Below are 14216 nucleotides of genomic sequence, written 5' to 3' on the forward strand. Positions count from 1 at the left end.
ATCACCTTGACACCATTCAGGAAATACCTCCAATGCAATTGCTTATTTTTTATCTGAAAAAAGAGGTAGAAGCCAAAGGGTACCACATTGGAGAAATATTGTGGGGAGGAGGCATAATTTGATAGCTGAAAAAAAGCAGTATGTTTGGCTGATCCTGTGCAGCATGAGCTTGGGTGTTGTGGAGCAAAAACGTGCCCTCAGTCAGCTTTCCAGATGCTTCATGTTGCCAGCCTCTTATAAGCTGGTGAGGAGATTTTGATAGAATGCTCCTGTAATGTTTAGCACCTCAGCACACCAGTTTTAAGAAACATTCAGCACACCTTACCTGATGAAGGTTGGGGTCTTCGTCTTTTTCTGCAGTGGAGAACCCACATGCATCTAACTTGTTGGATTGGCCTGACACAGCTGCAACATTTCTGCTGCTGCCTCGGTTTGGCAAGCTGCTTGAATTAATGTGAGCAGTTGTGGAGCCCAGTGAGTGGTGGCATTTGTCATGTACAAAATATTGTGCAAGATGCTGGAAACTGGTCCATGACAAATTTTCAGTTTTTCACTGTTGCCTCAATTTGATACACTGGTATTTGAACACCACGACCTCCACTTCTCTTGCAATTTCTGCTTCTTCACAGAGAGATCATCTACGACTTTGTTCTCGATGATTCGTACTTGTTTGGGCCCCTCTGGCAGCACCTGTGCCACAAAACCACTGTGTCACAAGATGGAGCATTGTCACTATATGCTTCCACCTACTGTGCAAGCATTTTCGCAACATTGTTCCTCCTCAAACATAGAAAGTAAGTGGTTGCTCAGTATTCCACTATATTAATGGACTATGCCATTTTGTTTTGTCTTCTCTAGCAGCATGGTATGGTACTGTGGTGCAGGTACTTCAGTATGTACCAGGACTGCAGACATTTACATGCAAACAAAATCGTATGACTACCCATCGTAGAGCTAACATTATTCCATTTATATTCTCATAATTTTTAGCAATGGCGTTGGCATCTATGTAAGGTGGTGGGCAGGAAGAGGAAAGTGAGAATGGGTGATACACCATGCATCAACACTTGTGTTAAGTTGAGGAGGGGAAATGTTATGCTTTAAGTGATTCAACATTGATGCTGTTGGGTATTGAGCACTGACTGTGTACAGCAAAATGTTTTTTGGGGGGGGGGGATTAGGTTTTAATTCAGTCAGTATTGGGCTTGTTTCATTAGTTGGATATGTGAACAGAAAAGAATTGGCCACAGCAACAGACTAAAGTCATTTATGAAAACTGTAAAACCAAAAGCAAGAATGTCTTAGCTGTTCTGCACACATGCTAGACATGTATAAGATAGGGAAAGCGCTGTTGTCATTTAGTCATCAGAGAATATTCCAGCATATTAGCTTGTAACTTATAAGTAGCAGAATTTTATCATTAGAAAAGTGCCTTCAGCTGTGAAATCATAACAGTTAGTTAAAGGAGAACTTGCGAGGAATGTTGAAAGCCCAGAATGTATTTTCATTCTGCAGTGGAGTGTCTGCTGATTTGAAACTTCCTAGTAGATCAAAACTATGCGCTGGACAGGGACTTGAACCTCGGACCTTTGTCTTTGTTAAGTGCTCTACTAAATGAACTATCCAAATGTGACCTTTGACCCACCCTGCAGCTCTGCCCCTACCTTCCAAACTTCACAGAAGATCTCCAGCATAACTTCCAGGACTACCACTCCTGGGAGAAAGGATATCACAGAGGCAGCCTGGGGGATTGATTCAGAATGGATTTTTGCTCTGCAGTGGAGTGTGCACTAATGTGAAACTCCCCGACAAATTAAAACTGTCAGAGCATAACTGGAACCCAGGACCTTTGCATTCCGCAGCAAAATGTTCTAACCAATCATTCCTGCTGTGGCTAAGCCATATCCCCGCAGGTGGGAATTTAAGGAGATGGGACCCAGATAAACTGACTAAACCAGAGGTGCTACAGAGTATCAGGGACAGCATAAGGGATCAATTGACAGGAATAGGGGAAAGAAATACAGTAGAAGACGAATGGGTAGCTCTGAGAGATGAAGTAGTGAAGGCAGCAGAGGATCAAATAGGTAAAAAGACGAGGGCTAATAGAAATCCTTGGGTAACAGAAGAAATATTGAATTTAATTGATGAAAGGAGAAAATATAAAAATGCAGTAAATGAAGCAGGCAAAAAGGGAAAACAAACGTCTCAAAAATGATATCGACAGGAAGTGCAAAATGGCTAAGCAGGCATGGCTAGAGGACAAATGTAAGGATGTAGAGGCTTATCTCACTAGGGGTAAGATAGATACAGCCTACAGGAAAATTAAAGAGACCTTTGGAGAAAAGAGAGCCACTTGTATGAATATCAAGAGCTCAGATGGAAACCCAGTTCTAAGCAAAGAGGGGAAAGCAGAAAGGTGGAAGGAGTATATAGAGGGTCTATTCAAGGGCGATGTACTTGAGGACAATATTATGGAAATGGAAGAGGATGTATATGAAGATGAAATGGGAGATACGATACTGCGTGAAGAGTTTGACAGAGCACTGAAAGACATGATTCGAAACAAGGCCCCTAGAGTAGACAACATTCCATTAGAACTACTGGCGGCCTTGGGAGAGCCAGTCTTGACAAAACTCTACCATCTGGTGAGCAAGATGTATGAGACAGGCGAAATACCCTCAGACTTCAAGAAGAATATAGTAATTTCAATCCCAAAGAAAGCAGGTGTTGACACATGTGAAAATTACCGAACTATCAGTTTAATAACTCACAGCTGCAAATTACTAATGTGAATTATTTACAGGCGAATGGAAAAACTGGTAGAAGCCGACCTCAGGGAAGATCAATTCGGATTCCGTAGAAATGTTGGAACACGTGAGGCAATACTGACCTTACAACTTATCTTAGAAGAAAGATTAAGGAAAAGCAAACCTACGTTTCTAGCATTTGTAGACTTAGAGAAAGCTTTTGACAATGTTGACTGGAATACTCTCTTTCAAATTCTAAAGGTGGTAGGGGTAAAATACAGGGAGTGAAAGGCTATTTACAATTTGTACAGAAAGCAGATGGCAGTTAATAAGAGTCGAGGGACATGAAAGGGAAGCAGTGGTTGGGAAGGGAGTGAGACAGGGTTGTAGCCTCTCCCCGATGTTATTCAATCTGTATATTGAGCAAGCAGTGAAGGAAACAAAAGAAAAATTCGGAGTAGGTATTAAAATCTAGGGAGAAGAAATAAAAACTTTGAGGTTTGCCGACGAGATTGTAATTCTGTCAGAGACAGCAAAGGACTTGGAAGAGCAGTTGAACGGAATGGACAGTGTCTTGAAAGGAGGATATAAGATGAACATCAACAAAAGCAAAACAAGGATAATGGAATGTAGTCGAATTAAGTCGGGTGATGCTGAAGGAATTAGATTAGGAAATGAGACACTTAAAGTAGTAAAGGAGTTTTGCTATTTGGGGAGCAAACTAACTGATGATGGTCGAAGTAGAGAGGATATAAAATGTAGACTGGCAATGGCAAGGAAAGCGTTTCTGAAGAGGAGAAATTTGTTAACATCGAGTATAGAGTTAAGTGTCAGGAAGTCGTTTCTGAAAGTATTTGTATGGAGTGTAGCGATGTATGGAAGTGAAACATGGATAATAAATAGTTTGGACAAGAAGAGAATAGAAGTTTTCGAAATGTGGTGCTACAGAAGAATGTTGAAGATTAGGTGGGTAGATCATGTAACTAATGAGGAGGTATTGAATAGGATTGGGAAGAAGAGAAGTTTGTGGCACAACTTGACTAGAAGAAGGGATCGATTGGTAGGACATGTCCTGAGGCATCAAGGGATCACAAATTTAGCATTGGAGGGCAGCGTGGAGGGTAACCAAGAGATGAATACACTAAGCAGATTCAGAAGGATGTAGGTTGTAGTAGGTACTGGGAGATGAAGGAGCTTGCACAGGATAGATTAGCATGGAGAGCTGCATCAAACCAGTCTCAGGACTGAAGACCACAACAATAACAACATCCTTCCTCACAGGAGTGCGAGTCTCCCAAGGTATGCAGGAGAACATCTGTAAAGTATGCAAGGTTGAAAATGTTTATCACATATTATTATGGTTTGTTTAGTTGTTTAAATATAAAAGTCAGTTTTCGAAAAAGGACGTACACAGAATTGCACAGATTTTTACAGTAGTAAGACTGCCATATTATTACTATTTGAGTTGATGAATAGCTGTCAATATCTTTGTTGTTGTTTGATTCTGAGACTTTCGCAAAGTGGTTGAAAAGTCTCAAAATCAACTCGTGAGACATATAAGGATTTATGCCAAACCAGTTGAATATGTAGTATGCCTAGAATAATATTATTGTTAATTCAGGATTAAATGAACCAAATGGAATAGCTTATCATATATACATATATTTCCAGTACATTATATTGGATAATTTTGTACTTATGGAATTTGAATGTAGCTGTTATCATTGAAAATGGAGGTGACTTTATCTGCCTATTGCTATAGTGTCTTTGTGTTAGAAGTATGTATTCACAAAACTTTTGGTTGAATATTTCTGAGATCTGTAGATGCATATAACGTGTGTTGAGATGACATAGAATGTGTCATGAATTTTGCTGATGTGAATTATCTACAATCAAGGTGGATTGGTAACAATTGTGACTTATATCGAGTGCAGATAATGCTGCTGCAGAAATATTTTACAAGAAGCACCAACAGTGATTTCCATCAATACAGTTTTTGATTTCTTTTGTACAGTTTCTTGTAATTATGATAATGTCTCACTATACCAGTTTCTTTGCAACAATCATAGGGAGAAACCAAACAAGTAAATATACTAATGGAAAAAAATCACAACACCAAAAGATAATTAATGTAGAGTAATGAAATTTTGGGAATATATTTGTCTAGCTAACATATTTAAGTGATTAACATTGCAAGATCACAGGTTAATGTAAGTGCAAATAAGCCATTGCAAATAAGTGCTGGTACATTAATAAGTGGATTTCAAGCATGCAAATGTGCATGCATTGTGTTGTACAGGTGCCGGATGCAAGTTTGTGGGATGGAGTTCCATGCGGGTTGCACTTGGTCGGTCAATACAGGGATGGTTAATACTCTTTGTGGATGACCCTGGAGTTGTTGTCAGATGACGTCCCCTCTGTTCTCCATTGGAGACACATCTGGTGATCAACCAGACCAAGGCAACATGTTGACGATCTGTGGAGCATGTTGGGTTACAAAAGCAAGTGCTGTTCTGTTGGAAAATACCCTCTGGAATGCTGTTCATGAATGGTAGCATGACATGTCAGATCACCAGATAGATGTACAACTTAGCAGTCAGGGTGCATGGGATAACCATGAGAGTGCTTCTGCTGTCATACGAAATCGCTCTCCAGACCATAACTACAGATTTAGGTCCAGTGCGCCTTAGCACGCAGACAGGTTGGTTTCAGGCTCTCAACTGCCTCCTCCTATCCAAGAGACGAACATCACTGGCAATGAGGCAGAAGCAACATTCATCAGAAAACACAACAGCCCTCCACCCTGCCCTCCAACTAGCTTTTGCTTGACACCTCTGAAGTCGCAAATGGCGGCGGTTTGGTGTCAGTGGAATGCACACTACAGGGCATCTGGTTTGGAGTGCTCCTTGAAGTAATTGATTGTAACAGTTCATTCTGTTACTGTGGTTCCAACTGCAGCTGAAATTGCTGCTGCAGATGTAGTACAGTGCACCAGAGCCATATACCGAACATGATAGTCTTCCCTCTCGATAGTGCCACAGGGCCATCTGGAACCCAGTTGTCTTGCGACTGTACATTCCTGTGACCACCTTTGCCAGCATTCATTTGCAGTGGCTGTATTCCTGCCAAGTCTTTCTGCAGTATTGCAGAAGAAACATCCAGCTTCTCGTAGCCCGATTGCACAACTTCTTTCAAAAGTCATTGAATCATCATCATTTCATCCCCATCGTCGCGCAAGTCGCCGAAGTGGCGTCAAATCGAAAGACTTGCACCAGGCGAGCGGTCTACCCAATGGGAGGCCCTCGTCACACGCCATCATCATCATCACTGGTATTTGTAAACTTTCTTTGTGAAACATCAAAACTTAGTTTTATGAACCCTCTTTAATTAAAAAATCCCTGCTCGAAACCATTTTTTCCCTGCTGTTTATTTCTTTTCCTGTTCATCCAGTAATTTTCTTTAACTGCCCTAAATGCAAACACTCATCAACTGCATCTGTGACTGCATTATTAGCTTCCACAATTTGATTTTTTGTGTGTTGGTTATGTATTATTTCTGTATAGTTGTAATTGATTTATGTCTTGAAACTTCCTGATAGACGAAAATGTGCAGGACCAGGATGTGAACCTGGGATCTTTGCTGTTTGTGGGCAAGTGTTCTACCAGTTGAGCTACCCAAGAATCACCCTAACAGAAGTACTTTTGTTTACTTTGTGCGACTAGTACTCGTTGAAGAAAGGATATTGTGGAAATGTAGCCCAACAACAGCCAGGGATTGGATGAAATTTGGAAGGTGGAAGATGAGGGTACCAATGGAAGCAAAAGTTGTGTGGACAGGTTGTGAGTCATACTTGGAGAGCTTAGTCAAGCCCTTGCCAGCAAAAGGTAAAGGTCTCAGATTTGAGTCCTGATCTGGCAGACAGTTCTAATCTGCTAGAAAGTTTTGAATCAGTGCACACTCCACTGCTGAGTGAAACTTCATTTTGGATTTATGTCTTATTTTCAAAATCACTGTTTATGTTCTTGCACTCATTGTTCAAAAATAGCTGCATTAGGGTAAAGCTTACAATGTCAATAGCAGAGCTAAGGTGAATCAAATACGTTCCATCAACAGACTTTAGTTCCATGTTTTCCCAGTTTAAGGATCTGAAAACCTCCCCTACAATTATTGAGAATAATTTCAGTTATATGAAGTCTCCTTGCCCCAGTTCTTTTCAAATTTTGAATTTCCTACTATCTTGATGTAATCCAGTGTCAAAGATAGGATTCATTCTTCAGTATAGTAACATGGGGTTGAATCAGTGCCATTTTCTCAAGAGATGTTATTTGTTCATACTTAATTTCACTTTCTTTTGTACTGTGAGGCAAAATAAGTGGGTGCTGTATAAGGAAAATGACATTCTCTTTAACTATTCACCATGTCATTACAGGAGGCAGAATATATTATAATATTCTAATTGAGCTATAGTCTATGGAATATTTCATTTCATTGGCTTGTAAGTTATTACCAATAATAATGTCATGTATATTGAACTGACTTTCAGTTTCTTGATGTTACACACGTGTGTGTGTAATGGTTGATTTAAATGGCATACTATTTACAATCTTCTTTAGTGGAATGTTTATGAAATTCATGATGAAATATTTGTGAACTATACATAGTTTACTCATTCTAAATTTTTGATGTATATTTTATATTTGTGGTAGGCATTGCTACTAAGTATAAAAAATTCTTGTAGGGAAGTTTTCATCAACTGTCTGCCCTTCCCTATGGCTGTGTCCATGGTGTGATCGTACATTTACATCAAAAGGAAACATGAAAGTACACATCAGAGACCTACATAAACAGCAGGAGCGTCTTCGTTGTGAATTGTGTGGTGCTGGCAGCAGAAATAAGGGTTCTTTGCGCATTCATATGTATCGATATCACAGAACAAACAAGGGAACTAGTCAACCTAGTTAGCGTACAAGAATGTAAATTTAGAGCATGTATTACAAATTGTTAATTTTTAGTACAGATTTGGACTTCTTTGTGTTAATTGTACGTAGATCTTAGTATTGTGTACAATACATCTTGTAAAATGATGCTAATATTTTGTAACTGTTTGTGGGAGTTGGATTGTCATTTATTGTTTTGTAATAAATGTCATGTTTATCTGTGTCATTTTTTAATGATTGGTTATCTATGAATACTACAAATAAATAACATTTTTCATTTATTCATAATTATAATAAAAATCTAAAAGTCTTGTACTTAAAACAATATGTCAAGGTTTACATTTTCTGTGCTAGGCAACAGGAATAATGCATATTTTCTGAAGATCCCATGCTTAGTGATTTATTTCAAGCTATGCACAATATCAGTAAGCAATGTTTCTCATATTAAAGGTTGCAAATGTTTGGTGAATAGGTGGGGAATTGGGGGGGGGGGGGGGGGGGGGGTGTTGTTTTCTTAATGCTTAACTTTTTTTATACTTATTTTTGTCTCTTATACCAGTATCCTTAACTTGAGCTCTCCTTCAATCTCTGGAGATAATTAAAAGTTCTGTTTCTTCAAATAAAAATGACAGGAAAAGGAGACTACAAGCCTTTGGCATAGTTCCATTCCCCTGTCAACCAAGGCAATGGAAATGCTCCTTCTCCAATCTGACATCTCTAAATGAAATGTTGAACTGCTTAAGTAACCATAAACATACATGTATGCTGTAATCACCTATTGTCACAGTGCTTGTGCTTCTCACACTTGAGTGATTATGCGTAACATGCCCTAATTTGTTTATTATTAGGCATTTTGTTTTGCACCTGTTGAGGGTAACATTACTTGTTATGAAAGTATTGTTGCAGGTATACTGAGAGGCAGTGTATTAATAATGCATGTCTGTGATGTCTGTGTTCCATTAATTGCACTGAAACTCACAGATAAAAAAGTAAATTTTTTAAAAAAACCTTAGAAATGTCCATGTTTTGTCTTCCAATTTGCATGAGAAAATCAAAACGTACTTTATTTGGCAGAGTTTTCTCACTTGTCATAGTTGATTAGCTTGATTAACAAGTTAGGAATTACAGAACTCAAAGAGTCACTGAATGAAGTACTCATTTAGCTCTATGGCCTCCGACTTTATTCCACCTTCTGTGTATGTTGGGACACTCCATTTCTGCAGACAGTAATGGCATACTAACTTGTCTCACTCTAGATGCATCTGTTTAATTTCTGTGACTTCTAAATGAAGTTCTGTTAGGCATAGCACATATACTGAAATACTTTTAAGATTTTTCTATTTCCTGTAGTGATCTGTGATGCTAATATTTCTTATTTGACAGTCCGAAAATGTTGTGATGGTTATCATTTGTGCTGTCCAAGCTGCTGTTTTTTATTTTTTCACTAATTGCTGCTACTGTTTATATAGTTATCTAGCAGCTTTGTGTATTGTAAATTACTCTAAAACTGGCCTATTGTTAATATTATAAATCACTGAGATACAGTTTACAGTGTTCTGTTTGCACTAAATACTTCTGGAAATTAGTCATCCAAGTAATCTCTTACTGGAAAAATGAGGCAGTCAGCACCCTTTACTTGTAGCCTCAGCTGTCGTTCAGGTGTGGGGTAACAAGAAACTCATGGCTCAAGTACAAGAGCTCATGAGCCAAGTGACTCTATTATACTCACAGCTGGAGGCCACCAGTGAAGTTAGATAATATTTGACCCGCTATAAAAACTGCGTACATGACAAGTACATGCTCAATAGATAGATTATTTCATCATCATAATATTTTCAAATTTCCTTTTTTCATACTCTCTAATTTCCAATCATTATTGTATCAGAATAATGCCATTTTTTCCTTCGTTGAGCATGTGCCCAGATACAAAATCCTGGCTGCTATAACCACACTCATTGTATGAAAGTGTTTCATGACTGTTCATTGAAAGAAATAATATTCCTTAAGATATCTAAATGTAGCTCAAACTAAAAATACAAAATATTTGGGTTACATAAGAGATTTTAAAATCAGTAGCAGTTGAAGATAAAGTAGCATAAGCCAACTATGTGCCTTAAAAAATGTACTTATAAATTTCATAACACTAACCTAAATATTAAATGTACATTATGACATTATATGACATTTACATAGGTGCCCTGTGTTATAAGTGTCATCACATACTTCGCTTGCCACTAGTTCTGTTATGGATTAACAAAATGTCATTAACATGACATAAATCGATACAGCTGCACTTACCTTATACAATTACATCCGCAGTGCTAAAATTTCTTTTATGCACAATAGTACTGGAGGGAATTTGTATGACTTCTTTTGCAACTTTTTGGAGAGTTTGAGCAAAGCACAGGAATTGGCTTTCAACCAAGACAGCAAAATTCTGAAGTGTCCAAATACGTCTCAGATTCATCTTTATGCTTAGAAGTTGATGAACAGCAGCTCCAAAACTTCATTGTAGGAGAGCGTATAGAATGTTATTTTACTTCTGCCACAACTATGCTTTCTAGCCTCCGACAAAATCTTGGGTGAATATGTTCTTTCCTCTCACTCAGCATGAGTAGTTCCTTGAAATGAAGAAGTTGTATTTGAGAAATGAGAATCTTTTATTTCATTAATGACTTTCTAAAAATGGTTCAAATGGCTCTGAGCACTATGGGACTCAACTTCTCAGGTCATTAGTCCCCTAGAACTTAGAACTAGTTAAACCTAACTAACCTAAGGACAGCACACACATCCATGCCCGAGGCAGCATTCGAACCTGCGACCGTAGCGTTAATGACTTTCTCTTTATGAAGTTTTCGCATGTACTTTCAGCAACTTCAGTTCTGATTTGTCATCTTCACTTTGGCATGAATCTAGTAAACCAAATATCCAAGACACTACAAAAGACAGCTTTGGTTTTGTTTTATCCTCAAGGTCTCCTTAAAACTTTTCATGAAGTTAATTATGTTGTTCACTACATCAGGTTGACATGGTATACCATTTCCCACATGTTTAACTGAAATAGCAGGCTTTAAGTGTTATTTTGTTGCAGATTAATGGATCTATCTTTGTGTAGGTGGTATTCCATTTAAATTAACATGTTGGTAAGATTTTTTCTAGTCTTGCCATCAAACTAGATTGTTTCATATATCCTACTGGTCTTTGTACTGTTTGCATGGAGTTATAAATATGAGACAGCTGCTCAGTAAGGAACTTTTATCCATTTTGCACCTTAATGCTATGCACTGTGTAATGCAGACTTTAGCCGTGCTGAAGAGCTTTTTCTGTGTTCGGACCTTGATCCAATACAGATGTTGACAGCTTAATTCCAGAGTGGCTATTACATTTTGTCATATAACTCTGTTGGAAAGTGTCTAGTCATTTTTGTAAGGTCTGTCATCAGAATCTAATAATACCGGATGTGATAAAATAATGTGTCTTGTTTCAGAATTAAATTCAGTTCTCAGCTGCACAATTATTTTTATTTTGCTTTACCAGTTTCAACAGATTAATCTGTCATCTTCAGAAGCATACAAAATTTGGGATATTATAAATCATTAGAATGTGGCCATATATTTATGTAAAGTAAAAGAAGTGTGTTATAAAACCATACTTACTACTGGTTTAACAGATGTCAATATCTTCTTCACAGGAGTGTAATGCCATGACATCCAAAAATGCGAGTAGTGAATGTCTTAATTATAAAAATAGATTGCTAATTGACAGTAAATGAATAACATTTGTGTGCATAGTCAAGTTGTGTTAGCAGCAAGGAACGTATGTAAAATCATGTATTAGAAGTATAACATACTTATATAAAGGAAGTTATACATAATACATTTTAAAAAATGTGTCACATAGTTCCACGTAACCTATTGCTGACATTAATACCTAAAGGGAATGGGCTAATTTTAACCATTGTGTAAGATGCTATACAATCAGAATTGTGTCTATATGTCACTGCAAGCTGTTAGTTCAACAAATCTTTGGAACTGGGGTAGGAATGTTTATAAATTTCAAAATCTTATAAGAGGTTCATTTTGTAGTGTTTTTTGGTTACACAAAATTTCGTGCTGAGCAATATGAAAGAGGAAGTCCATGTTTCTAAACTCTGAGATGTTCTATGGAAGTTGTGTTATATGAATTTTCACCATCTTTGTTGAGGAAATGCTCATGACAACGCCTCTGTCCTGTAAAATGTGGACATATATTGCATTGAATTTTATGTACCCCAGATTTGAGAAATTTGTCGTTTGGTGGCTTCCCATTTTGTATAAAGAGCAGCTTGGTGACATTACTGTTGGTGAAAGACACAGTCATATTTTTTAAACAAATTATCTATATGATATGAAATGTCAATGGGATTGTAGTGTCAGAAAGACTATTTTTATTGAGTGTAGAGGAACTTAAATTCTTATTGATTTTATTTTTGTAAAGTTTTTGTACAAGGCTTTCTTGATATCCATTTTTGACTGCAATTTACTTTAGGTTATTAAGGTCACTAGCGATAGCTGAAAAGGTTAGGGGGCCTCAAGTATATAGCCCATCACAGCATGAAAGATAGGCAATTTGTGCGTAACGGGGCTGCAGTCCAGACACAGTGGGCAGAGACAGTGGTCGTGTGTATTGAGTTTTGCCTGTGTGAAAATGTGTGTATTTTGTACTCCAGAAGAGGACCTTCCCACCAAAAGCTTAAATGTACAGCAGTCTTTTTGTGGCACCTGTCTGCGATTCAACGTCACCTCTGTATTGTGAGTAACAATTTATCCTTTTTATAATGTTATTGTAATTTCATCCTGGACTTAGCATTGTTTGTTTTTCAGATGTTTTATATATAACTTGTTTATATACATTTGTTACACTCCTTACATATGCTTTCTTCTGTATATTTCTTGCTCCTAGCACAACAACTTGACTATGCGATTCATTTATTGTAAATTATCAATTTGTTTTTATAATATCACATATATAAATTTTTGGACATATCATGGCATTATGCTTCTGTGAAGAAGATAATCAATTCTGCTGAACCACTACTAAGAAAGTTTTTATGATTCACTTTTTATACTTTGCGTAAGTATACAGCCAAGTTCTAATTATTTATAATATCCCAAATTTTGTAGGCTTCTGAAGATGACAGATTAATCTGTTGAAACATGTAAAACAAAATTAAAATATTTGTGCAGCTGATCTATTTTGTGATAATTGTGAGAGCAAACATCACACATCATAGAACTCTTATTCTTATCAATAGCTCACTTCAGTGACTATATTCTAAATAGGTTGAGACCCAGTTCTTGGAGAAGGCAAAATCTCTTGAGCACTCAGCGAGGAAAAGATTAATAAAAATTTCACCACAGACAATGTAGAAAAGCCATATCAGTACACATATTAGCACATACATTCCCCATCCCTCTATCACTCGTAGGAATAATTGTGAATATAAAATATTTGATATTTTTGCATTTAATGTTTTATTGTGCTTGTGCTCAAAATATATGAGTAGTGCTTTGAACCCCTGTCTTTGGCAACCTATATAACCCCAGGACAACCAATACCTTTTTTTAGCTACTATCTGAAATTAAAAATAGCATTAATAAACACTGACTGGTTGTGTCAGATGCTGCTATTATCTCATTCTCCTACCTTTTTTAAAATAATGGCAAAAACTTTTTGAAACTACAATACTAGAAATAAACAAACACACAATTGTTGTGAATATTCCTGTTAAAGTCACAGAAAAACATAGGTATGAAGAAGCAAACTGTGAAGAAAGCACGGTTAACAGAAGAAATGTTTCGGCTGATCAATGAAAGAAAGAAGTACAAAAATGTTAAAGGAAAGTCAGGAATACTGAAATAAAAGTCGCTGAGGAATGAAATAAATAGGAGGTGCAAGGAAGCTAGGGCGAAATGGCTACATGAAAAATGTGAAGATATCGAAAAAGAAATGATTATCAGAAGGACTGACTTCTGTGAAATCAAAAGCAAGTGTGTGATAACATTAAGAGTGCAACAGGAATTCTGCTGATAAATGCAGAGGAGAGAGTGGTTAGGTGGAAAGAGTACATTGAAGACCTCTGTGAGGGGGGAAGATTTATCTGATGTGATAGAGTAACAAACAGGAGTTGATTTAAAAGGGATACAGGATCCAGTACTAGAATGAGAATTTAAAAGAGCTTTGGAGAACTTAAAATAAAAAAGGCAGAAGGAATAGATAACATTCTATCAGCATTTCTAAAATCGTTGAGGGAAGTGGCAACAAAATGAATATTCACATTGGTATTTAGAATGTATGGGTCTGGTGACATACCATGTGACTTTCGGAAAAATATCATCCACACAATTCCGCAGACTGCAAGAGCTGGCAAGTGTGAGAATTATTGTACAGTCAGCATAACAGCTCATGCACCCAAGTCGCTCACAAGAATAATATACAGAAGAATGGAAAAGAAAATTGAAGATGTGTTAGATGATGATCAGTTTGGATTTAC

At 37.3% G+C, this 14216-nt stretch overlaps 1 protein-coding gene across 2 annotated transcripts in view; it reads left to right on the plus strand.

The window, feature by feature from the left end:
• The window catches only part of LOC124803419 (broad-complex core protein isoforms 1/2/3/4/5-like), a 335956-nt gene that overhangs the window by 305054 nt on the left and 16686 nt on the right, over positions 1-14216 (plus strand). Inside the window, exon 6 of one of the 2 annotated variants that reach the window (XM_047264613.1) lies at positions 7486-7839. The exons of the other annotated variant lie outside the window; for it this stretch is intronic. Within the exon in view, the coding sequence (XP_047120569.1) occupies positions 7486-7709 (224 nt within the window). The 3' untranslated portion in view covers positions 7710-7839. Of the gene's footprint in view, positions 1-7485; positions 7840-14216 lie in introns of those variants that run through there. 2 annotated transcript variants of the gene reach the window in all.

This window comes from Schistocerca piceifrons, chromosome 1 (assembly GCF_021461385.2).
Source record: "Schistocerca piceifrons isolate TAMUIC-IGC-003096 chromosome 1, iqSchPice1.1, whole genome shotgun sequence".
NCBI lineage: Eukaryota > Metazoa > Arthropoda > Insecta > Orthoptera > Acrididae > Schistocerca > Schistocerca piceifrons.